The following is a 26,515-nucleotide window of genomic DNA, read 5'->3' on the forward strand; positions in this document are numbered from 1 at the left end:
GTCACCCATTGTTTTTCTAATGCTTTTTTTTCTCTCTCTCTCTCTTTCTCTCTCATTTTTTTCTTTTTCTTTTCTTTCTTTCTTTCTTTTTTTTTTTTTTTTTGGAGACAGTCTCCCTCTGTCACCCAGGCTAGAGTGCAGTGGCTCTATCTTGGCTCACTGCAACCTCTGCCTCCCAAGTTCAAGCGATTCTCCTGCCTCAGCCTCTTGAGTAACTGGGACTACAGGCACCCGCCACCACCTCTGGCTAATTTTTGTATTTTTAGTACAGACGGGGGTTTCACCATGTTGGCCAGGCTGGTCTCGAACTCCTGACCTCAGGTGACCTGCCCGTCTCAGCCTGCCAGTGTTGGGATTACAGGCATGAGCCACCACGCCCGGCCGGTATGCAGTGTTTTTTTTTTTTTTTTTTTTTTGAGACGGAAGTCTCGCTCTTTCGCCCAGGCCAGACTGCAGTGGCACTATCTCGGCTCACTGCAAGCTGCGCCTCCCCAGTTCACGCCATTCTCCTGCCTCAGCCTCCTGAGTAGCTGGGACTACAGGCGCCCACCACTGCGCCCGGCTAAGTTTTTGTATTTTTAGTAGAGATGGGTTTTCACCGTATTAGCCAGGATGGTCCCGATATCCTGACCTTGTGATCTGCCTGCTTGGCCTCCCAAAGTGCTGGGATTACAGGTATGAGCCACCACGCCCGGCCCCGGTACGCAGTTTTTTTAAAAAAAAATCTTAGTAGCTATCTTTTTAAGGAATAGAATGGGAGGCAGGTTTGCCCAAAGCAGTTCCCAGCTTGACTTTTCTTTGGCTTAGTGATTTTGGGGTCCCAAGATTTATTTTCCTTTCAAGATTTATTTTCCTTATGTTCTAGTGCGGCGAGCCCTAGCAAGAAAATAGACAAACTAGTTGTGAATTAGGTCGGTACTTTAAGGAAACTAAACAGCGAGCTAAGGCAGAGCTACAGAGGACTTGAGTGGAAAACCTGATCCTGTCTTTCTCCCCACCCTACACATAGCCCCCTATTTGTTCTTTCCTGGTGTCTGAGTTTTTTTCTGGTTAGAATACCTTTCGTTTCACTCCCCCTACCTTGTCAATTCAAATACTACTCCCCTCAGGAAACTTTTGTTTTGTTTTTTTGAGACACGGTCTCACTTTGTCACCTGGTCAACCAGGCTGGAGTGCAGTGGTGCAATCTTGGCTCACTGCAACCTCTGCCTCCCGGGTTCAAGCCATCCTCATGCCTCAGCCTCGTGAGTAGCTGGGATTACAGACATGCACCACTACGCCCAGCTAACTTTTGTATTTTTAGTAGAGACAGGGTTTTGCCATGTTGGGCCAGGCTAGTCTTGAACTCCTGGTGACAGGTGATCCTCCCACCTCATCCTCTTAAAGTGCTGGGATTATAGGCATGAGCCACGGTGCCCAGCTGTGTATTCACTTTTTAAATCCCCACTGGTGTAAGGTGCTGTGAAGAAGAGACAAAGTTGTCGATACAGATCTCCTCCCTCCAGGAGCCTGCAGTCTTCTTAGGGATTTTATGCATATATGCAGATAACTATAATACAGAGTGAGGTGAGGGCCGTAAAAAAGGAAGTGTGAAGAGATCATTGCTGACGAGGAAAGATCAGAAAAGGGTTTCCTAGCCGAGTGCTGTGGCTCACACCTGTAATTCCAGCACTTTGGGAGGCCGAGGCAGGTGGATTGATTGAGCTCAGGAGTTTAAAACCAGCGTGGCCAACGTGGTGAAACCCTGTCTCTACTAAAAAAAAAAAACTACAGAAATTAGCTGGGTGTGGTGGTGCAGCTCTGTAGTCCCAGCTACTGGTGGGGAGTGGGGCGGCTGTGGCGGGAGGATTGCTTGAGCCTGGGAGGTGGAGGTTGCAGTCAGCTGTGGCTGTGATCCCACCACTGTACTTCAGCTTGGGCAACAGGGTGAACCCTGTCTCAAAACAAAACCCAAACTCAAGACATTAAAATACTTTGAAAAATAAAGAAAGGACTGTAGAAATAGAAATTACTTTTACCCAAGTGTGGTGGTAAGTGCTTGTAGTCCCAGCTACTCAGGAGGCTGAGGCGGGAGGATGACTTGAGCCCAGGAGTTGGAGTCCGGCCTGGGTAACATGGGAGACCCCGTCTCCTTAAAACAAACAAACAAAAAACCTTGCTTTTAAATCATAATTATAGCAAACACCACTCTGGGAATCTGCCCACATGGATGGCTAAGAATGGAGCTGGCTTTTCCAACCCTGTGATACAGGGAAGAGTAAAGGCTGCTCATCTATTTAAATAGCAAAATTTGAGGTTGTGGCCTTGATTTTCTGTTATCTTCCTTTCTCCATCAACTACCTGTGATCAGGGCCGGGCGCGGTGGCTCACACCTGTAATCCCAGCACTTTGGGAGGCCGAGGCGGATGGATCATGAGGTCAGGCGATTGAGACCATCCTGGCTAACACGGTGAAACCCCGTCTCTACTAAAAATACAAAAAATTAGCCGGGCGAGGTGGCGGGCGCCTGTAGTCCCAGCTACTCAGGAGGCTGAGGCAGGAGAATGGCGTGAACCCGGGAGGGGGAGCCTGCAGTGAGCGGAGATCGCGCCACTGCACTCCAGCCTGGGCGACAGAGGGAGACTCCGTCTCAAAACAAACAAATAAACAAAAACAAAAAACAAAAAAACTACCTGTGATCACAAGATGAAACAAGTATGCTGAAGCTTGGACTTTTGCACTGATTTCTACAGAACGTAGTGGTTCAGAGCCAGAACGCCTCTGCTGCCCGCTCTACTTCCTTGTTTCCCTTGACAAATTACTGAACCACCCTGCCTTAATTTCCTCATGGGGTTGTTAAGTACAACACATGTGAAACAGGCCTGAAAATAATGCCTGGTACAAAGCAAACAATCATTATCAAAAGTTGTAGTAATCCACTGTGCTTCCTGGTACAGGGCACGACAGAGTTCCCGGGAGCTAATCTTGATTGCTGGTGCTCCCTGTGGTTGTTATGTACAAAGAAATTACCATGGAGGGAACTTGGAGGTGGGAAAGGGCTGGTGCAATGGGCAGAATGAAGAGGTGTCTGAAGAACCAACAACGTTAGGCTAGGCAGGAACATCTGGCAGCTCTCAGAGAGGTTTAGCAGTCCTTACTCAAGTGCAAGTGACTGTGAGGTGCACTAAAGAGTGAAAGGCAGAGAAAGGCCTCCTTGCCTTAGTCTTGGCCTTCATCTTTTTAACTAATGAAAAGAAGCTGAGTGCTCGCTTTGGCAGCATATACACCAAAATTGGAACAATATACGGAAGATTAGCATGGCCCCTGCACAAGAATGACACTCAAATTTGTGTTCTGTATTTAAAAAAAAAAAAAAAAAAAACAAAAGGCTGGGCGTGGTGATTCATGCTTGTAATCCCAGCACTTTGGGAGGCGGAGGCGGGTGGATCACCTGAGGTTGGGAGTTCAAGACAAGCCTGGCCAACATGATGAAACCCCGTCTCTACTGAAAAAAATACAAAAAATTAGCCAAGTGTGGTGGCATGCACCTGTAATCTCAGCTACTTGAGAGGCTGAGGCAGGAGAATCGCTTTGAACCTGGGAGGCGGAGGCTGCAGTGAGCCGAGATTGCGCCACTGCACTCCAGCCTCGACAACAAGAGTGAAACTCCGTCTCAGAAGAAAAAAAAAAGTTGGGAAAAACATGGTTCTCCAGGGCCGTGGCAAGCCAGGCTTCTGCACTACTGCCAAGAGGAGTGAACTTGAGCTGCTTTTTGTTTCCTCCACACAACGTGGTGAGGAGCCAAAGGAAGACAGTGATCTAAGTCATTCCCCACCTTCAGGCGGCACCATCCCTGTTTTCAAATCCCTAACTGCCTCACTCCCCTAAAGCATTTTTTCCCCACTGGAAACAGACTGGAACACAATTAAGCAATGTTGATCACTGCTTCAGTCAAAAGTGGTCTGAAGGGAAAAGCTGATGTGTTTTGTCCCTCAAAAGGGATAGATGGCCTCGAAGGAAAATGCCACATTTGGATTAGATTTGTGGTAGGGGAGGAGTGACCTGCCAAGGGCTCCTTGAATAAACAACTGTTCCTCAAAGGGCTTTGGGTGGAGGTCATCAAAGCAAGTTCACAGAAAGATCCTCCTCCCTGGTAACTCTCCAGAGATGGCTGACTCTCTGCTTACATAGGTAGTTCAGGGGTCCCACTTGAAGTCAGTTGCCCAGAATAAGCCAGAGCCTGCCCCCTCAAGAATTCAGGAATGTGGTTTCCAATGCAAATAAAGACTAAATTGTAGAAACAGTGCTGGAGTGTGTTCAAGCCCTCCCTCTAGGTCCTCTGAGTCATTTGGAAATGGTTAACAAACAGGTTGGACACCTGGGTTGATTACTGCTAAAGGGGATTTCCACACAAACCCTATACTGTAAAATCATCCTCTTGCCTTCCCAAAGCAATTCAGTTCCACTTTCTAGACCGAATGTGCTTTAGATTCCACATGTCCTAAATCAGATCCTAGGGTTCCTAAATTAGAGCAGCAACTGCTGCTGACACAAAGAAACAAGGAGCCAAGCAACTTTGTGCTTAAAAAAAAAAAAAAAAAAAAAAGTTTATTTTAAATTAAGAGGAACAGATGTCCAATGTTTCAAAAAGCCACACATTTGTGGATTTGGCTGACAAACTCTCTAAGCTGCATTTTATTTCTGTTCCCATAGAGTCAGCCAGCCACTTGCAACTGACTCACTTCTCTCTGGGCCACAGTTTGGGCCAGTCTCCTGACTACAGAATTAGAATCCAGATATCAAATGAATCCAGGGTGCTTGGGTGGAGAGCAGGTGTTAAAAGCCATCTAAAGCCACTCCTTCCCTGCTTTAATTTAGGAGTATCAACACCCACACAGCAAACTGCAAGGCTAGTGGGTCAAAGAGAATGAGCAAACAGTTGGCACCTGCCAATCCCAGCGCCACACAATTTTAAAGGCAATGAGTAAGCAGCTGCCTGGAACAGGTTTTTGTATAATCCTTCTTAAGAGTACTGGTTAAATATGCAAATACACACAGGTTATTTGCTGCAATTCAAGGCCTCACCCCCAAGGCAAATGCATTACCTCAGGTGAACTCTTGGCCTTGTTGGGAAGGGATAGGATCCCTAGCTCCTGTCCACCAGACACAAATGACTCAGTTGCTTCTAAAGTTTAAAGTACATGCTGTGCTTTCTTTTCTTGTTGTCTTTGAGAATAAATAAATTTATCTTCAGACACAAGGGTTTTGTGTGTAGTGTAGTATCTCATTTATGTTGTGTAAATACTGGAGAGGCTTCAATAAATGTTAGAGATAAAATGTTACTTGGCTTTTCAAAAACTTTAAACTCCTGCTTAGTTTTAATTTTTTGTAGCACCTCGAAAAATTATTTATGAATAAAATGAATCAGTTGTTTGTATTTTTTAATAGAAATGAGACTCTCAGGTCTATTGAGGAAGATCTTGCATGCCATCAATTTTTTCATGGTTCAAAACCTATTTACCCAGCAAATCTCACTGTATTTTCTAGACTGAACTTGTAACAAGTATTAAAAGCCGATACTCCCTTTTCTCCTCTTTACCTTCCAGATTTTTTAGTATTTATATATATATTTTTTGAGGCAGGGTCTGTGTCACTCAGGCTGGAGTGCAGTGACACAATCACGGCTCACTAATGAGGTGATCCTCCACCTCAGCCTGGGACTATAGGCACATACCGTCACACTTGGCTAACTTTTAAATATTTTGTAGAGAGGTCTCATTATTGTCCAGGCTGGTCTCGAACTCCTGGGCTCAGGAGTGATTTGCCTGCCTTGGCCTAACAAAGTGCTAGAATTACAGGCATGAGCAACCGTGATAACCAATATTCTTTATAATGAAAATAAATTAGAAAATGGTCAATATTTTCAGGTGGGAAAGTTAAAAAACTATTTTTGGTTTTAAATTCTTCAGTAAATTTTTCACTTATCAAAAGTTTGACAGAGTATCTGCTAGAAAACAAGAGCACATATGCTAAGAAAGCATTTTAAAATATATCTTTGTTTCTGGAGGAGTGAATGCAATGTTGTGAAATTCTTGCATGTATATCAGATGCTTTTTTTTTTTTTTTTTTTTTGCGAGATGGTGTCTTGCTCTGTTGCCCAGGCTGGAGTGCAGTGGCACGATCTCGGCTCACTGCAACCTCCGCCTTCCGGGTTCAAGTGACTCTCCTGCCTGTTTCCCGAGTAGCTGAGATTACAGGCATACACCACCACGCCTGGCTAATTTTTGTATTTTTAGTAGAGATAGGGTTTCACCATGCTGGCCAGGCTGGTCTTGAACTCCTGACCTCAAGTGATCCTGTCTTGGCCTCCCAAAAGGCTGGGATTACAGGCGTGAGCCACTGTGCCCGGCTCAGTCTTTCATTGGGAATGCCCAGCATGGTGGCTCACACCTGTAATCCCAGCACTTTGGGAGGCCAAGGCAGGATCGCTTGAGCCTGGGAATTCAAGACCGGCCTGGGCAAAACATTGAGACCATGTCTTTACAAAAAATTAAAAAATTAGCCAGGTAGGGTGGTTCATACTGGTCCTTGCCAGGGAGGCTGACGTGGGAGAATTTCTCAAGCCTGGGAGGTCAAGGCTGTATAGAGCCATGACTGTGCCACCACACTCCAGCCTGGGTGACATAGTAAAACCTCATCTCAAAAAAAAAAAAAAAAAAAAAAAAAAGCTGGGGTGGTGGCGGTGCATAACTTTTATTGCTGTACTTTTACTAAACTCTTTTTTTGTTTTGTTTTGAGACGGAGTTTCACTCTTGTTGCCCAGGCTGGAGTGCAATGGCAAGATCTCAGCTCACTGCAACCTCCGCCTCCTGGGTTTAAGCGATTCCTGCCTCAGCCTCCCGAGTAGCTGGGATTACAGGCATGTGCCACCATGCCTGGCTACTTTTTTGTATTTTTAGTAGAGACGTTATTTTGCCATGTTGTTTAGGCTGGTCTCGAACTCAGGTAATCCGCCCACCTTGGCCTCCCATAGTGCTGGGATTACAGGCCGGAGCCACCATGCCCGTCCCTATTTATTGAACTCTTGGCCTAAAAGGGATCCTTCTGCCTTGGCCTCCGAAAGTATTGGGATTATAAGCATGAGCCACTGTACCCAGCCTATTTCAGTACTTTACATGTTACCAGATTTATTCCTTAGATAAACTGTTCTTCTATCTCTTTTATTTTTATAGATGAAAGAAACTGAGGCTCTTTTAAACTTTCTCAGGTCACAAACAATGTAGAAGAAACCTGAACCGTCATTAACATAGACTATTACACACAGGGGAAAATGGGTTTTAAAGTAATATATATGGAAAGGCTTTTTGACACTAAAAGGTTGGGAATCTCTATGACCTCCTTACACATGGGTCAGGCTAAACAATTCGCCTCAGGGTACATGAGCGCAACTGGTTATTTTACTTAGTGCATGATCCATACTCAAATGAGTCATTGTTGAATGACTGGTGAAATGACAAAAAGCCTCATGTTGTTCTACTAAGGCTATGGATAGCACAGAGCACACTGGGGGCAGAGGCTGAGCACTCGATACTGCATATGTTTCAATAATTAACTAGTGTATTTAAGAAACTTCATTCTAGGTGGGCACGGTGGCTCACGTCTGTGATCCCAGAACTTTGGGAGACTGAGGCAGGTGGATCACCTCAGGTCAGGAGTTCGAGACCAGCCTGACCAACATGGCCAACCCCGTCTCTACTAAAAATACAAAAACTAGCCTGGCGTGGTGGTGGATGCCTGAAATCCCAACTACTCCGGAGGCTGAGGCAGGACAATCGCTTGAACCTGGGAGGCGGAAGTGGCAGTGAGCCGAGATTGTACCATTGCACTCTAGCCTGGGCGACGGAGCGAGACTCTGTCTCAAAAAAATAAAAAAATAAAAAAACTTTATTCTAGCATTCATAGGGAATGGAGAGGTGGCCACTATCCAAAATGAAACTAAAAACCTCTTTCTTCCCAGACTCATACTCCAGATTATGCATACACAGAATACAGAAAACTATGGGAAAACTGGACATTGCACATTTTCATGTGACATGGTCTGTTTTTTTGTCTTGCTCTGTCACCCAGGCTGGAGTGCAGTGGCGCCATCTCAGCTCACTGCAACCTCTGCTTCCTGGGTTCAAGGGATTCTCCTGCCTCAGCCTCCTGAATAGCTGAGATTACAGGTGTGCACCACCACGCCCGGCTAATTTTTTGTATTTTTAGTAGAAATGGGGTTTCACCATGTTGGCCAGTCTGGTCTCAAACTCCTGACCTCAGGTGATCTGCCCGCCTTGGCCTCCCAAAGTGCTGGGATTACAGGTGTGAGCCACCGTGCCCGGCCGACATTGTCTGTTTTAAGGGAGGTATTCCTCAGCTCTTCGGTGATAAACTGCTGATATATTGCACTGCTTGACAGTCACCAAGTTGGAACATGATAAATACTGCAGATGTGTAAGGCACAAAATGAGACTTATACAAAGTAGAGATGGAATTGCAAGAATTCCCAAGCCCTCTTTTTATTTACAGTGATACCAAACCATCTACTTGCAAATTCTCTGGTCTCCCATCAGCTGGAATTAAGTAGGTACTGTGTATCTTTGAGATCATGTATTTGTCTCCACTTTGGTGGATACGAGAAAGGAAGGCACGAACAGCTGAAAAAGAAGGGTATCACACCGCTCCAGCTGGAATCCAGCAGGAACCTCTGAGCATGCCACAGCTGAACACTTAAAAGAGGAAAGAAGGACAGCTGCTCTTCATTTATTTTGAAAGCAAATTCATTTGAAAGATAGTGCATAAACGGTCATCGTAAGTCAAACGTATCAATTAGACCTTCAACCTAGGAAACAAAGGTTTTTTTTTCTATTTAATAATACACCACACTGAAATTATTTGCCAATGAATCCCAAAGATTTGGTACAAATAGTACAATTCGTATTTGCTTTCCTCTTTCCTTTCTTCAGACAAACACCAAATAAAATGCAGGTGAAGTAGATGAAACACGACTAGAGGCTGACTTAGAAATTTATGCTGACTCGATCTAAAAAAAATTATGTTGGTTAATGTTAATCTATCTAAAATAAAGCATTTTGGGATGCTTTTCAAAGAAGGTCAAGTAACAGTCATACTGCTAGAAAAGTCCCTGAAAAAAAAAATTGTTAAGAAGTATAATAACCTTTTCAAAACCCACGATGCAGCTTAGTTTTCCTTTATTTATTTATTTATTTGTGGTCATGAAGACTATCCCCATTTCACCATAAAATCCTCCCTCCGTACTGCTGCCTTATGGCACAAAAGACTCTAAGTGCCACCAGACAGAAGGACCAGAGTTTCTGATTATAAACAATGATGCTGGGTAATGTTTAAATGAGAACATTGGATATGGATGGTCAGATGAAAGATACCAAAATGTCAGACAGCCCATCGACTGGTGTTGCCATGAGATTCAACAGTCAACATCAGTCTGATAAGCTACCCGACAAGGTGGTACAGCCATGGAGATGTCACGATGGTAGGCAAGACAAGCAGACATTCAGGCAGGATTTGATAAAAAAAAAACAAACAAAAACAAACCAAAAAAACCAGGCATTTCTGGCCTGTTAAGATCGAACCCCAATTCTATTCTATTCTGACATAATGCTCATAATGCTCCTAAAGGAAAAAAGTAAAATTGTTTATTTTCCTCCCAAGCAAAACAAAATGAACAAGTTCAATCAAAAACATCCCAATGGAAAAAAATCACATTAAGAATAAAACACTTACAGAAAGGCGAGAAAACTGGGTTACATATAAATTTGTGTCTGTTGAAACCAGAGTACACGCTAGAAAACATTAACACAGATATGACAGAATGTGGTTTTTTTTTAGAAATGGGTAATTTCTCTCTCCAGTATCCTTTCACTTGTATGAGATATCTCTCCTCTCCTGTTTTCACAAACCAAGAAATCCCCAGGTAGGCCAATCCCAGAGGTGCCATTTAGCAGTATGCAGCAGCCCAGCTTCAGCATAACAAAACATGCCTTGGTAGTGGCTCTCTCATGCAAATAAAAGAAGGCTTAAGAAATTCTTGTTGTAGGTGGATTAGGCAAGGCAGCCATTCAGCTGGTATAAGCTAAAAGTAAAAAATCAAAACGCTCAAGAAAATGGACACAATTTTGGAATGATTAAAGATGTCTTTATAAAGTTTTTTTCAAGACTTCATTCTAAATACACAGAATAAAAAATGGTGTCAGCTCACTTGTAAGACACCAACCAGATTTTCCTTATACTGTCTCAAAATTTAAAGATCAATTTCCCCAGAGGGTGTGCAATGCATCATAAAATGGCCCTTTTTTGAGGGTGGGAGAGGAAGGGTCGGGCAGGATGGAATATTAAATTGTAACATGATAAACATGCAAGACTGTTATCCAATCTAGATAATTTATATACATTTTGATGACTTAGGAAAACAAAGCAATCATTTGTGACAAGCCTAAAAAGCTTGACATATTTAACATACTTAGGAACTTTTTCTGTGTGGTGGGAATTCTCTAATTGTATCATGTGGGCCTTTTGAAAGTAACAAACAGAAGGCCAGCCTATTGCAAGTTTGCTGCTGAACATCACATTCCACCCTAAGAAAACACAAGGTGGATTGGATCGAGGGTGGACACCTTACCTTAGCACAGAAGGAAAAAGTATGTCAGTGCAAAGTATGGACTAAACTGCTTTCAGGAAAAACGTTGTAAAAATTGATACAGGTTGGAAAAGGGAATTTTCCTTCCTGGCTTGGAGTCCTCCCAATTTAAGGCAGAACCCATCCACTCCAATTTCTGCAGTTTAAAACTTTCTCTACTTATTTAGTTTTCTCCTCTGAGTTCAACCGCTGCTGGATTCGTTTGGCATAACTTTGTGCCATGGAGTTAATGATAGATAGGATGAAGTAACACACCATGACAACGACCAACTTTTCAAACATCCAGGACAACCAGTTTTCTCCCTGTAGAAATAAATGCAGAACAATGCAATGAAAAAGGCTTCATTAGTTCAGTAGCAAAAAGAGGATCATCTATAATGCTTGAAGTGTGTAACTTATAAAACCTAAAGAATTAAAAATGAAAAGTAAGCAACCCTAGCTACTCCGAAATCTCCACTCCTCTCCTTTTTACACCCAACTATCAAGATTTCACTTTGTTGGATGTAAAATCAGTGTTGAATCATACAGTTTAGAATGGGGTGAGTGTGAGGTTAGCTCTTCTACTAGGACCTAAGAATAAACTCTTTGATTAAACTCAACTCTGAAGTCGCCATGCAGATACTCGTGAGTACTGTCAAGACAGTTAAATATTTTTGTTCCAGTATTAGGAGCTGTTTTTAAAACACACAAATGTATCTGTTTCTGATGTCATGTTTGGTCAACTGAGGGCAGCAAAGGTCCACAAGAAGAGTGCAAGGCCATTAAAAAAACAGTGCTCCGGCCGGGCGCGGCGGCTCACGTCTGTAATCCCAGAACTTTGGGAGGCCAAGGCAGGCGGATCATCTGAGGTCAGTTCAAGACCAGCCTGGCTAACATGGTGAAACCTGTTTCTACTAAAATACAAAAAATTAGCTGGTGTGGTGGCGCGTGCCTGGAATCGCAGCTACTTGGGAGGCTGAGGCAGGAGAATCACTTGAACCCGGGAGGCAGAGGTTGCAGTGAGCCAAGATCGCGCCATTGCACTCCAACTTGGGCAACAAGAGCGAAACTCTGTCTCAAAAAAACCCAAAAAAACAAAAAACAAACCAAACAAAACAAAACAAAAAAAACCTGTGCTTCCCTCGAGTTTCCCATTTCAGGTTATTGCTTACTCATCCTCTTCTAGTCATTTCCCTTTGCCTCAGAATCGTTTACAGAAAAGACAGTCTAAGTTTTAAAGTTCAGCTATGGTAAGAGCCTTGGTTTATTAAAAAATTATCATTTTCCCACGGGTGAAAAGAAAAATAGAGTGAAAATCAAAGGGAGATATTCAAGTCACCTCAGTAAGTCTAATACTTTGTTATACTGTAAGTTTTAACTTTTTAATCCACTTGGGAAGTATATCTACCAATACATCATTTAAGATCAAGGCAACAACTCATTCTATGTAACAGAACCATTACTTTCCATTGGCTCTACCCTTGTTTTTGGGAGAAGATGTACAGAGGTTACACTTTCTAGTTTAAGACAAAGACAAATTTCCCAGTAGAGCATACACAGACGCTCAACTTCTGTCAAGGAACACTGGCAAACCAACCTCACTTATTTGCCTAAAAATGTGAGTGAGAGCTGTGAATGTAATTTCAGCCCGAAACTTCCCAGAGGGGAGAAGAAACCGGATTAAAGTCTTACCTGTGGTGTGCCCATTTCGCTTTTGTGGTGAAGCTTCTGCCGTTGAGCCTCCAGGTACTCCTGAAATGGCTTCTGCAGAGATGGACCTATGCCGGGGACAGCACTGGAAGCAGGGTACAGTAGCCCAAAGAAAAAGACACATTTGGGAAGAAAAGCAGGAAAAACATTAAAGAAAATGCACTTACCACCTGGACTCAAAAGGCAGGGATTGGATAGGAAGAGGAATAAAATATAAAAATCAGAAAACTGCTGAAATTCTGCGAGCTCTTTTTAGTTAAAAAAAAAAAAAATTTACTCCTTCTAACAACCCTTAAAAAGCAAAATCTCTCCCACCAACATGTCTGGGAGAAACCAAGAGCTGTAAATCAGGAACCGCTTCCAGCAAAAGAGCTAGTCCCCAGAGTAAGGCCAGCTCAGCTGATGCTGTACTCTGGTGTGGCACAAAGAATAAAATGAATGACTTCTCAGAAGTCCCACATTTATCACCACCAGTTCCTGTAAGAACTGGTTTGAACCAATTAATAAGGAAATGACTTATGCTTGTGTCATCCCTAGTTAAAAAAGAAACTGCCCGCCCTCTCTCTGACTTGTCCCCTCTTCTCAGAGGGGGCGGTCTTTCTCAATCTAAGTCCTTATTAGGACAATCTGTGCGTCATCCTTATCCAAAAAGAATGCATTAGCAAACTTGAGAGGCACCTCCCACTAGTCAGAAGTCAGTGATTAACAAAGGAACAAAGAAGGAACTATGAACTTTGAATCCTTTCATGGTTTATGGTAGACGGTTTGCACAGAAACTCCAGTACATTAGTAACAACTTGTTCTGAGATGATTGGGATAGTGATCTTTGATAAATTTATGTACTCGGAGCTCCTTCTCACCCAGAATACATGGAGGCAGTGCTGTTAAACCGGTTTGGCAACTGTAGCTAACAGGCTCCTGTTTTAGACATGCTTGCAGGCGTTTTTAAAAACGGTAGCTTGAGGCAACTTAGAAAAATCAAACATCTCTATTTTCTGTACCTTTTTAGTTTCTTATCTGTCACATAGGGCTAAGGACGTAAATAAGTTCAAACTCTTTCTTAGAGCCAGCCAAAGAGATTCCAATATCTATTTGCAGCACTGCCTAATGCTTGTCCTATTAAGTATACTGACTCAAATCCACTTCACTTCACTTCTTTTTTTTTTGAGACAGAGTCTCGCTCTGTCCCCCAGGGTGGAGTGCAATGGCACGATCTCAGCTCACTGCAACCTCCACCTCCAGGGTTCAAGTGATTCTCCTGCCTCAGCCTCCCAAGTAGCTGGGATTACAGTCGCCCTCCACGACGCCCAGCTAATCTTTGTATTTTTGTAGAGACGGGATTTCACCATGTTGCCCAGGCTGGTCTCGAACTCCTGACTTCAAGTAATCTGCCCACCTTGGCCTCCCAAAATGCTGGGATTACAGGTGTGAGCCAGGAGCCTGGCCTCACTTCTCTTTTTTTTTTTTTTTTAAGACATAGTCTCGCTCTGTCGCCCAGGATGGAGTGCAGTGGTGCGATCTCGGCTCACTACAACCTCTGCCTACTGGGTTCAAGCAATTCTCTGCCTTAGCCTCCCAACTAGCTGGCATTACAGGCGCTTGTCACCATGCCTGGCTAATTTTTTTGTATTTTTAGTAGAGATGGGGTTTCACCATCTTGGCCAGGCTGGTCTTGAACTCCTGACCTCATGATCCCCCTGCCTCGTCCTCCCAAAGTGCTGGGATTATAGGTGTGAGCCACCGTGCCTGGCCTTCACTTCTTTTCTAGAACAATTCCTTGCTGCTTTTTATAACAAAAAGCAGGAATAGAAGAGTTTTTGCTATTATATTTTATCAGATGCTAACACATCCCTAACTTCTGGCTGATTCTTTTCTTTAATCCTATTTATCTATCAGTCACCAAATACTTAATTGACGCCTTTTGCTGGGAAAAAAGCCAAAAAAACCCAAACTGCCCACAAGGAACTTAAAATCATTTATGGGGATTTGGATTCAAAACATAGGAAGATGCGCACACGTTGTGTGCGCGCACACACACACACGAACTGATCTGTGAACAAAATAATTTACAATTCAATATTAAAGTTTTTGGTACAGAAGATATATACCGAAGGAATTGGAGGGAGAAAAGAGAGATCAGTGAGGGGTGAAGTTGTTAAAAAGTCCTTTAGGCCATGTGCGGTGGCTCACGCTTGTAATCCCAACACTTTGGGAGGCCAAGGTGGGAGGATGGCTTGAGCCCAGGAGTTCAATACCATCCTGGGAAACATGATGAAACCCTGTCTCTACAAAAAATACAAAAATGAGCTGAAGATGGTGGCATGTGCCTGTAGTCCCCGCTACTCAGGAGGCTACAGTGAGAGCCCAGGAAGCTCAGGGCTGCACTGTACTCCAGTCTCGGTGACAGAGACCCTGCCTCACAAAAAAAAAAAAAAAAAAAAAAAGGATTCTTTAATGAATACTGAAGGATGTACAAAAGGCCTGAACAGACATATATAATAAATGTGAATAATGCACTGATCAGACCAGAAGACCTGTGACAGACATCAAAGATGCTGTGAACAATCGAGAGAACTCATTACCTTCAGACTAGCCTCTCACTGAGCCACCGCTCCTGGCCCTGACTTTTAAGTGGACTTATATTAGGGAGGCAGACTAGTAATCTTTCCTTATATATTACAGGTGGGAATGCAAATAGCTCATCCATTTAGACTAGAAATAAATGACATGAATATAACAAATATATAAAATATTTTAAATATTTAATATATTATATATATATATAAATATATGTATTTTTGTGTATATAAATATATGCACAAAAAGGTTGACCTTGAAAACTGCAAATTTATGTGGTCGGGCGCAGTGGCTCATGCCTGTAATTCCAGCACTTTGGGAGGCTGAGGCGGGCGGATCACCTGAGGTCGGGAGTTCGAGATCAGCCTGACCAACATGGAGAAAACCCGTCTCTACTAAAAATACAAAATTAGCCGGGCATGGTGGCACATGCGTAGAATCTCAGCTACTAGTGAGGCTGGGGCAGGAGAATCGCTTGAACCTGGGAGGCAGAGTGCAGTGAGCCGAGATCATGCCATTGCACTCCAGCCTGGGCAATAAGAGTGAAACTCTGTCCCCCCCCCAAAAAAAAGAAAAGAAAACTGCATATTTATAAGAACTTTCCTTTTCATAAATCAATTTTTTCACTTTAACAGTACTCTGGCCAGGTGCAGTGGCTCACGCCTGTAATCCCAGCACCAGGGGAGGCTGAGGTGGGCAGATCATGAGGTCAGGAGTTCGAGACCAGCCTGGCCAACACAGTGAAACCCTGTCTCTACTAAAAATACAAAAATTAGCTGGGTGTGGTGGCACACACCTGTAATCCCAGCTACTCGGGAGGCTGAGGCAGAAGAATCGCTTGAACCCAGGAGGTGGCGGTTGCAGTGAGCTGAGACCACGCCATTGCACTCCAGCCTGGGTGACAGAGTGAGACTCTGTCTCAAAAAAAACAAAACAAAACAAAACAAAAAAACAAAACAGCCTGGCCAACATGGTGAAACCCTGTCTCTACCAAAAAGACAAAAATTAGGCCGGCCGTGGTGGTTCACGCCTGTAATCCTAGCACTTTGGGAGGCCAAGGCGGGTGGATCACCTGAGGTCAGGAGTTCAAGACCAGCCTGGCCAACATGGCGAAACCCTGTCTCTACCAAAAAGACAAAAATTAGACCAGCCACGGTGGTTCACGCCTGTAATCCTAGCACTTTGGGAGGCCGAGGCGTGTGGATCATCTGAGGTCAGGAGTTCAAGACCAGCCTGGCCAACATGGTGAAACTCCATCTCTACCAAAATACAAAAATTAGCCGGGCATGATGGTGAGTGCCGGCAATCCCAGCTACTCGAGAGGCTGAGATGGGAGAATCACTTGAACCCAGGAGATGGTGGTTGCAGTGAGCCCAGATCGCACCACTCCACTCCAGCCTGGGCAGCTCAACAAGACTCCGTCTCAAAAAAAAAAAAAAAAAAATTAGCTGGGCATGGTGGCAGGTGTCTGTAATCCCAGCTACTTGGGAGGCTGAGATGGGACAATCACTTGAACCCGGGAGATGGTGGTTGCAGTAAGCCCATATCGCACCACTCCACTCCAGCCTGGGCAGCTGAGTGAGACTCCGTCTCAAAACAAAAAAACAAAACAAACCCCCCCCCTCCAAAAAAAAAAGTAGCCAGGCATGGTGGCACATGCCTGTAATCTCAGCTACTAGTGGGGGCGGAGGCAGGAGGATCTGCTTGAACCTGGGAGGCGGTGGTTGCAGTGAGCCGAGATCATGCCACTGCACTCTACCCTGGGCAACAGAGTGAGACTCCGTCTCAAACAAAAACAAGGCTGGGTGCGGTGGTTCACGCCTGTAATCCCAGCATTTTGGGAGGCTAAGGCAGGCGGATCACTTGAGGTCAGGAGTTCAAGACCAGCCTGGCCAACATGGTGAAACCCCGTCTCTACTAAAAATACAAAAAATTAGCCAGGTGTGGTGGCGGGCACCTGTAATCCCAGCTACTCGGGGGACTGAGGCAGGAGAACTGCTTGAACCCGGGAGATGGAGGTTGCAGTGCACCATTGTCCTCTAGGCTGGGGAAAAAGAGGGAAACTCCGTCTCAAAACAAAACAAAAACAAAAACAAAAACAAAAATAAAAATAAAAAACAGTACTCTAAGTTGTCATTTAAATCTACCAGGGATAGCCATAGTCAAGCCATTATTTAAGAGAAAATTAAGAACCAAGACCCAAATGTTAGAAAGAGTATAATGTTTTTGTTGTTTAGGGAAATGAAGAAGGGACTGGAAATAATAATTCTAGATTCCCTTCAAAATAATTTGAAAAGGTAAATAATTTGCCATTGTAAGTCCATTAAGAGATACACTTTATGTACCCATAATAATTTTAAAAAGACATACACTTTAGCTGATAGATACATTTTAGCTGATAGAGTACATCATATGAAGTGTATTCACATGATGTATAACTTATCTTGAGGATAATGCTGAGATTAATATACCAATTTGTTATGTGTCTCTATGTAGGTTTCCATGAAAGACTAGGAAAACAGATGAAAACAGACAAGAGGTTAAAAGTTTTATTTATTATTATTATTATTATTTTTCTTTTTATATTTTGTAGAGATGGAGTCTCACTATGTTGCCCAGGTGGGTCTCAAACTCCTGGCCTCAAAAGATCCTCCCACCTTGGTTTCCCAAACTGTCATCAAAATTTTAGTTACTTGTTTTTCATTTCTCTACCTCTACAATGACTTAGGCTACTGATGCCTCAGCTTCAACAAAGTACTCTTACACTATAGTTTGCTTAATTATCACTAAAGCTATTTTAGTAACGGACTAGATAAAAATAGAAATTACAGCTCTCACTCTTAACATGCATTTAAGGCAAACAATAATGCCAGCTCTAAATATCACCCGTCAAGTTATTCTCAAGCAGCAGACCGAAGCAAGAGTCCATTCTGACATTTAAGATTAACTTAAAGTGCACACACGGGGTAGGAGTAATAATTTGCAACACAGTTCAAAGGCTTTCTATAGTTGGTTTGGGAAATACCCTAAATGCCATTCTCCCTAAGCCATTACATTCTTGCAACCCTGTGCACCTTGCTAAAGATGCTAATCTCATCCCATAGTTAAGTTGGGGAAGTCCTCCAATTTGCCCTTAAGCTCTGATTAAATTCAAAGAATTACAATTTCGCTCGGGCATGGTGGTTCATGCCTGTAATCACAGCACTTCGGGAGGCCGAGGCGGGCAGATCACCTGAGGTCAGGAGTTCGAGACCAGCCTGGCCAACATGGTGAAACCCTGTCTCCACTAAAAATACAAAAAAAAAAAAAAAAAAAAAAAATAGCCAGGTACGGTGGTGGGTGCCCGTAATCCCAGCTACTCGGGAGGCTGAGGCAGGAGAATCGCTTGAACCTGGGAGGCAAAGGTTGCAATGAGCCGAGATTGTGCCACTGCATTCCAGCCTGGGCGACAGAGCGAGACTCTGTCTCAAAACAAAACAAAACAAATAATTACAATTTTGTGACATAGAAGAACATAAAGTAGGAGGAGAACAAACAGACATAGAATTATTTTTTCAGTCAACTGCAGGACTAAAATATACCTAAACTAGCTATGTAAGTAGGTACTTGCTCTAGGTGAGAAAGCCTTAGAAAAACAAAAAAAGAAGTAGGTTGGGCACCATGGCTCAGGAGTTCGAGACCAGCCTGGGCAACATGACGAAATCCTGTCTCTACTAAAAGTATAAAAAATTTAGCCAGGCGTGGTGGCACGTGCCTGTAGTCCCAGCTACTCGGGAGGCTGAGGCACGAGGATTGCTTGAACCTGGGAGGTGGAGGTTGCAATGAGCCGAGATTGCACTTCAGTCTAGGCAACAAAAAAAAAAAAAAGAAAGAAGTTGATCTCATTTGCTTTTCCTTGCTGTGAACCTTGAACACAGTGGATAGAAAAATCTTAGTGGGTAGTAGTATCTTCATATTTTTATTCCTGGCACAAACTTAACAGCAAATATAAGATTAAAAAAAATTTTTCCACCGGGCATGGTGGCACATGCCTGTAGTCCCAGCTAATTTGGAGGCTGAGCAGGAGGCTCTCTTGAGCCCAGGAGTTGGGATGGAGGCTTAGTGAGCTATAATCACGCCTGTGAATAGCCACTGCATTCCAGCCTGGGCAAAATAGTGAGATCCTGTCTCCGAAACAAACAAACACATTTCCAACAAATGATGCTAGTGGCGATTTTTACACTTTTGTTATTGTTAACTTCTGTTAAAAAAAAAAACTCAGGAATGCAAATAAAAATTTTTTTTAATTTAAAGAAAAAAACACAGACTCGAAACCTACTCAGAGCTCAAAATTGGTTTCATGGGAACAATATTTTCCCATGCTTACATACCTAGAATCTGTTAAACAGACCTAAGACAAACTTCTTGGCAAGCTTAAATATTGTTAAAAAAAAAAAAAAAAAAATCCATTCAAAATAACATTTGGGCAAAATTCTGCCAAGAGCCTTTGTCAAATTGCAAACAAAATCTATTATTTTTCTATGGTTTTTAATATATATGTTACTCTGCTTCTGGAAATCACTTATGTGACAAGAAATCTGTATTTTAGGCTGGGTGTGATGGGTCATGCTTGTAATCCAAGCACTTTGGGAGGCTGAGGCAGGAGGACTTGAGGCCAAGAGTTTGAGATCAGCCTGGGCAACATAGTGAGACCCCTGTCTCTACAAAAGTTTAAAAAACTAGCTGGGTGTGATGGCAAGTGCCTGTAGTCCTAGCTATTCAAGAGGCTGAGATGGGAGGATCCTGTAAGCCTAGGAGTTCAAGGTTAAAGTAAACTAGGATTGAACCACTGCACTCCACCCTTGGTGAAAGAGCAAGACCCTGTCTCTCTCTCAATAAATCAATAGATTAGATAGATAGATAATAAATAAATAAGATCTGAAATCTGGCCAGGCAGGATAGGGTGGCTCATGCCAGTAATCCGAGCACTTTGGGAGGCTGAGGTGGGAGGACTGCTTGAGTCTAAGAGTTCAAGATCAGCTTGGGCAACACAGTGAGACTCTTGTCTCTACACCCACACACAAAATTAACCAAGTGTGGTGCACACCTGTAGTCCTAGTTACTCAAGAGGCTGAGTGGGGAGGACTGCTTGAGCCCTCCTAGGAGGTCGAGGCTGTAGTGATCTAAAATCACACCACTACACTCCACCCTGGGCTACAGAGGGAGAACCTGTCTCTTAAAACACAAACAAAAAAGATTGATTCACCTTGTTGTTTAGCCCTATTTACAGAGTGTATACTTAAAGTCTAAGCAGTTGAAGTCTCTAAGCCTAAGAATATTTTACCAGCATTAATAAAGTAAATTTTTTATTTAATATAGGCTCTGCTCCTTTCTCAAATACTTTTTTGAGGATCTCAGCATTAATGTGGGCATATAGGTTATATTTACCCTCCTGAAAAACATTCTGACATAAATTCTAGTAAGGAGGCGATAGCCTCTTTACAAAGAGTAATAAGCCTTTTTTCTTAGAAAAAAGTCTGGGCACAACAGTTTTTTACCTTTATTTCATTGTTTGTGCTGGGTTAGTATTCCCTCTGATGATTAATCACAAAGTCTAAAGAATCTCAGGGTGTCATAAGTCACATCCCTGAAAGCTTATAAATGAAAAAAAATTTTTTTTCAAGAGAAGATTCAGGTCAGGGTACTATAAAAAGAAAAGGGTGCTCAGCTTGGTGGCTCACTGTAATCCCAGCACTTTGGGAGGCCAAGGTGGGAGGATCACTTGAGCCTATGAGTTCAAGACCAGCCTGGGCAATATAGTGAGACCTCATCTCTACAAAAAATTTAAAAATTGGCTGAGCATGCTGGCATGTGACAGGAGGTGGGATGATCACTTGAGCCTGGCAGGCAGAGGTTGCTCCAGCCTGGGCAACAGAGCTAGCCCCTGTCCCCGCCCCCACCAAATCTGGATAGCCCAACTTCAGGAGACTGAAAACCTGTGCCCAGAGTTATAAAATTTAATTATGTTCTAAATGAATATCAGGGTCTTTAGAATTTTCTTGATTGAATGAGGACCACTGTATGTAAATCAATACATCAAATTTATCCTCTGACCCTGGAGAATTCTATCAGTTGAGATTTGGCCCAGGAGCACAGGAGTAGACTCCTATATAGAAAATGATCCTGTTCTAACTGAAGCCAACAACCGCCTCTTCTGCTGAAGAGGCTGAATTTTACATTTAAGGCACTAGTAGGATACACTTTCAGGAATGAAATTAAAGCCCTTCCCTATCCTACTCCCATTACAAGCTGATCTGTTATGTGTACAAAAGAGGCAAAGAGGGTGTGGGAGAAGATGAGCAACAAGACAGCCTAGCAATTCCCTTTCTCGGTAACAGTCTTGTAAATAATTCTCCATCTTCAGAAATGTGCACATTTTAGTCAAACATTATAGAGTTAAATTTTCCTTCCTACCCCCTAGGCAGTGATCTAAACAGGCTTAACGGCTAGTATTTTAATGAGTTGTCATTTCCTGTCTGATAAAGATTCTCACAGTATTTAACCACCAGTTTCCCTGGGGACCAACCAATACTAGAGCTCTATTCATAGTGACTCAGAATGGACCTCAGACTCTTGCCCTTATTCAAAAATGACAGATTGCCCTCCACATGAAACTGCCTTTCCTAGTAAGGTAGACTGCTCGGAAAAGGGTGGGGGAGTTTATCACGCAATCTTTCTGAAGAAGCCAAAGGCCATCACGCTGACTCATTAATATTTACAGCGTTTCAGCCCTTTATTAATCCAGAATAAGTAAATGAACAGGTGCTAACTGAAAATAAACTCATATTTAACCTAGTAAAAAAGGATCTAGTTATCCTGTGTGACTGGAATGAAAGTGTTATTATCTTTGCCATTTAACTGAACAGAACACATGAATCTTTTTGTTTTGTTTTGTTTTGTTTTTGGAGTTGGAGTCTGGCTCTATCACCCACGATGGAGTGCAGTGGCGCAATCTTGGCTCACTGCAAACTTCACCTCCGGGCTTCAAGCGATTCTCCTGCCTCAACCCCCTGAGTAGCTGAGATTACAGGTATGCGCCACTACACCCTGCTAGTTTTTGTATTTTTAGTAGAGACAGGGTTTCACTATGTTGGCCAGGCTGGTCTCAAACTCCTGACCTTAAGTGATCCGCCTGCCTTGACCTCCCAAAATGCTGGGATTACAGGCATGAGCCTCTGTGCCTGGCTGAGTATATGAATCTTTGAAGCTGATACTATAAGAAAAAACTGGTAACTGATGTATTCTACTTGCTTTGGATCTGAAATGTGGTAGCCCCCTAATTATGTTTCTTTACATCCAGGATCTTGGAATGGCACCCCAACATAAAATAAATTCAGGATGAAAATCACACACTATACTAGAAAATCTAGGGCTTTCTCATATATACAAGTTTGGACTGACAGTCTCTGGCACCTTCTAAAATTCGTTGTGATTTGACCCCAGGATCTGGGATTAAAACATCTTGAATTTCATTCACATCTGTGCCCTTTCAAATGACTAAAACCTCTTTTGTACTTAAGTTAGTCCATTGTACGCGGAGTGGTATTATGAACACATGACACCATGGGTTTCTTTCTGGCTGTGTAGAAGGAAGACCATGCTTTCTCCAGGTGTATTTTATCAGGTATATTGTTTCTACTGCCTTACAGCATATTTTATCACAAAATAATCTGCAATTGCCCTAGCTTTTGGAGATTTAGCATTATTTTCTGTAAGAATCAGATTGGAGGTTAGACCTCCTTATCATTAGCAGCTACTCTTTGAAATAAGCTAACATTAAAGAGAAGCTCTAGAGAACAAAACCTCATTTCAGAATGCAGACTTGAGCAGCGGGAGAAAAGCAGGTATTTGTGCTGATGAATGTGGCCAGAGCTAAAGGAGTGGTCTATAAGAACTAGGTAAAACTGATTGGTTGCCAAAACAAAACTCTGTTAAAAATCAACTGATTGCTTTTATAGAAAATGACAGACTGGTGGCAGCTTTTTTTTTTTTAAAGAGGTTGTGTCTCTTGCCTCAGCCTCCCAAGTAGCTGGAACTACAGGCGAGTGGCACTGCACCTGGCCCCAGTGGCGGCTTTTTTTTTGGGAACAGGATCTTGCTCTGTCACCCACCCAAGAGTGCAATGGCACAAACACAGCTCACTGCAGCCTTGACCTCCTGGGCTCAAGCAATCTTCCTGCCTCAACCTTCCAAGTAGCTGGGGCCACAGCAGCTAATTTTTAAATTTTTTTCTAGAGATGGGGTCTCGCCACGTTGCCCAGGCTGGTCTCAAACTTCTGGGCTCAAGCAATCCTGCCTCCCAAAGTTAGAACTTAGAACTCCCAAAGTTCTAAGATTACAGGTGTGAGTGGTCCCGGTGGCAGCTTTTTATAGTGACAGATCTGCACTGGCTTGAAGACTCACTGAGTTCTAAAACTTAAAAATCAGGCCGGCACAGCGGCTCATGCCTGTAATCCCAGCACTTTGGGAGGCCGAGGCCTTCTGAGGTCAGGAGTTCGAGACCAGCCTGGCCAACATGGTGAAACCCCGTCTCTACTAAAAATACAAAAAACTTAGCTGGGCGTAGTGGCAGGCACCTGTAATCCCAGCTACTCAGGAGGCTGAGGCAGGAGAATTGCTTGAACCGGGAGGCGGAGGTTGCAGAAAGCCGAGATAATGCCACTGCACTCCAGCCTGGGCAACAGAGTGAGACTCTGTCTCAAAAAAACAAAAAAGTAGGCCGGTCACGGTGGCTCATGCCTGTAATCCCAGCACTTTGGGAGGCCGTGGCGGGTGGATCACGAGATCAGGAGTTCGAGACCAGCCTGGCCAATATGGTGAAACCCCGACTCTAGTAAAAATACAAAAATTAGCTGGGCGTGGTGGTGCACGCCTGTAGTCTCAGCTGCTTGGGAGGCTGAGACTGGGTTCAAGCAATTCAGAAGGCAGAGGTTACAGTGAGCTGAGATCACGCCACTGCACTCCAGGCTGGGCGACAAAGCAAGACTTGGTCTCAAAAAGCAAAGAAACAAAAAAACCAAAAAAGTGACAGTATTGGCAGGACACAGTGGCTCATGCCTGTAATCCCAGCATTTGGGGAGGCTGAGGCAGGAGGATCGCTTGAGCCCAGGAGTTCAAGATCAGCCTGGGCAACACAGCGAGACCCTGTCTCAAAAAAGAAAAAAAAAGTATTGATTGAAATTCAATCTCACTTAAAAAAAGTTATGATCTCTGTCCTCAAGGAACTCTATCTAGAAGGATGCTGGGAGAGGGGGAAAAATGCACTTAAATGTACACTACAGAAACCAGTAGGTTTTTCATTAAAAGTAACCACAGTAGTAACTAGCTACAGCTGCACACAGGTGGATGCACGTGTGCACAGGAGAATAGACAGAATTCATGCTGCATCCCTACCAAATTCACACAGCAGCTATTTGAAACTGGTGCTCTAGTCTAAATTTCCAACTTCCAGCAAATGACCTCACTGGCTTCCAGAGTGCTCCCTCAGGAGTGTACCCCTTCTCTGCCTCAAAACATCTTGGAGTCTTCACTCCAGTTTTCAAGAAAGAACTGGTTCATGACGATAATCAATCCACTCCAGATTGATCCTATCTCAACCATCTCTTATCATTTATATGAATTTAACTTCTCTGTAATAGTACCTCACGGGTTTTGTTATGGATATGAAATGAATATTTATGTAAAGCATCTGGCATAGTGGGTGCTTACTGAATGTTAATTTCCTTCCCACATCCTTCCCTTTCTTCATTTGTATTTTCTATCTCTAGCATTTTACTAGAGTTTTTCCCTCAGCCTAAAATACACACTGGTCCCTCCTATTTAATGAATGAATTAATTCATCTGGTCAACAAATATTTACAAAACAATTACAATGTGTCAGACATGACTTTGGCTTGACCCTTCCTCTAGCCCACAATTCCATGTAATCCAATATATTTGGGTTTTAATTTTCATCATGCTACTAAAATGCTCCATTAAATGGTCAACGGTAACTTCCAAATACAATGCACCCATTTCTCATCTAACAGTCTAACTCCAGAACTCCTGTTTTAATCTTTATGCGGTCTCCCAATATCCATAACAAACATATAGAAAGGTTAAGTGTCAAAAGAGAAGGATATATAAACTACCACGAACATGAAGAGAAAGGGGTTTTCCCAAGCTGCAGAAAGAGGTTGTGTTAGACTGTATAACTGAGTCTCGGCAGCTGGGGTTTAAACCCTATGTTAAGCCTTAAATTCTATCCTTTCGTCAGATAATACAAATGTTGGGGTTCCACACTTCCATAACTCTTTCTGATTATTTTCAATGATCAAAGTCAAAGAGAATCAAATACATGGACCATTTTATATTTTAAAATGAAAGGACAGATTTTCTTTCTGTAGAATAAAAAGTCCAGGCCCACGTAGCTTATTCTGACCACTTTCCATACAGTGAGGAATAAGAAACAACATTCGGATTCAAGCACTTAATTACTCACTGGTTAAAATGATCTCTCTTGCCACAGGCAAGCCTGACTCTGAGGTCAAGCATCAAGTTAGCTCAGAAATAGGAGACAGCAAAGAAGAGCATGGAACATTCTGTATCTGGTAAAAAGTCCCTGTTCCAGCCAACACCATCCCCCAGCCCTCAAGTTCAATGATTGAGTTATGGAAACTTTTCTTGTGTGGTAAAACTGGGGACTTTGTCTTCCAATAAGACCCTGGCAACATGACAATGAGCCAATGTTCTGCATATGGTTTGCTGCGAGTCATATGCTTAATGTTGTTTTCTGGGAATTCACATCCCCTATTTGGTGAGAATATGGGAACATGTCATTTTAGTCATAACTTTAAAAGTCAGATTTGGTTATGCTCTTTAAGAAATATGTACAGGTCTCTCCCACTGGAGAAAGTCTAAAATTAAATAAAAATTAGTATTAAATTGTAATCAAAAAAAAAAAAAAAAAAAGGGCTGGGCACAGTGGCTCATGCCTGTAATCCCAGCACTTTGGGAGGCCAAGGCGGGCGGATCACGAGGTCAGGAGTTTGAGACCAGCCTGGCCAACATGGTGAAATCCTGTCTCTATTAAAGACACAAAAATTAGCCAGGCATGGTGGCAGGTGCCTGTAATCCCAGCTACTCCGGAGAATCGCTTGAACACAGGAGGCAGAGGTTGCAGTGGGCTGAGATTGCGCCACAGCACTCCAGCCTGGGCAACACGACAAAACTCTGTTTCAAAAAAAAAAAAAAAAAAAAAATCACAACTAACATAATGTCTTTTGAGCTAGAAGTTCCCTAGTTCTTTGGTTCTATCACCTGACTTTGGGTCTCGCCATGTTGACCAGGCTGGTCTCGAATTCCTGAGAATTCAACCGATCCATCTGCCTCGGCCTCCCAAAGTGCTGGGATTACAGGTGTGAGCCAACATGCCAAGCCAATTTTTTTTTCTTTCTTTTTTTTTTTTGAGACGGAGTCTTGCTCTGTCACCCAGGCTGGAGTGCAGTGGCGCTATCTCGGCTCACCACAATTTCC

At 43.1% G+C, this 26,515-nt stretch overlaps 1 protein-coding gene and 1 non-coding gene across 4 annotated transcripts in view; one reads left to right on the plus strand and one right to left on the minus strand.

The window, feature by feature from the left end:
• The first annotated feature begins 3,241 nt into the window (after positions 1–3,241).
• On the plus strand, positions 3,242–3,343 carry LOC129018452 (U6 spliceosomal RNA). Its single transcript, XR_008495280.1, has one exon. It is a non-coding gene; the product is annotated as a U6 spliceosomal RNA (small nuclear RNA).
• A 6,330-nt stretch (positions 3,344–9,673) lies between these two features.
• VMP1 (vacuole membrane protein 1) overlaps positions 9,674–26,515 on the minus strand; it is a 135,347-nt gene continuing 118,505 nt past the window's right edge. For all 3 annotated transcript variants that reach the window (XM_054459516.2, XM_054459512.2, XM_054459514.2), the window contains 2 exons: positions 12,368–12,470; positions 9,674–10,999 (listed from right to left, as the gene is read on the minus strand). In XM_054459516.2, coding sequence (XP_054315491.1) covers positions 10,856–10,999; positions 12,368–12,470 — 247 coding nt within the window. In that variant the 3' untranslated portion in view covers positions 9,674–10,855. The remainder of the gene's footprint in view (positions 11,000–12,367; positions 12,471–26,515) is intronic.

This window comes from Pongo pygmaeus, chromosome 19 (assembly GCF_028885625.2).
Source record: "Pongo pygmaeus isolate AG05252 chromosome 19, NHGRI_mPonPyg2-v2.0_pri, whole genome shotgun sequence".
Taxonomy (NCBI): domain Eukaryota; kingdom Metazoa; phylum Chordata; class Mammalia; order Primates; family Hominidae; genus Pongo; species Pongo pygmaeus.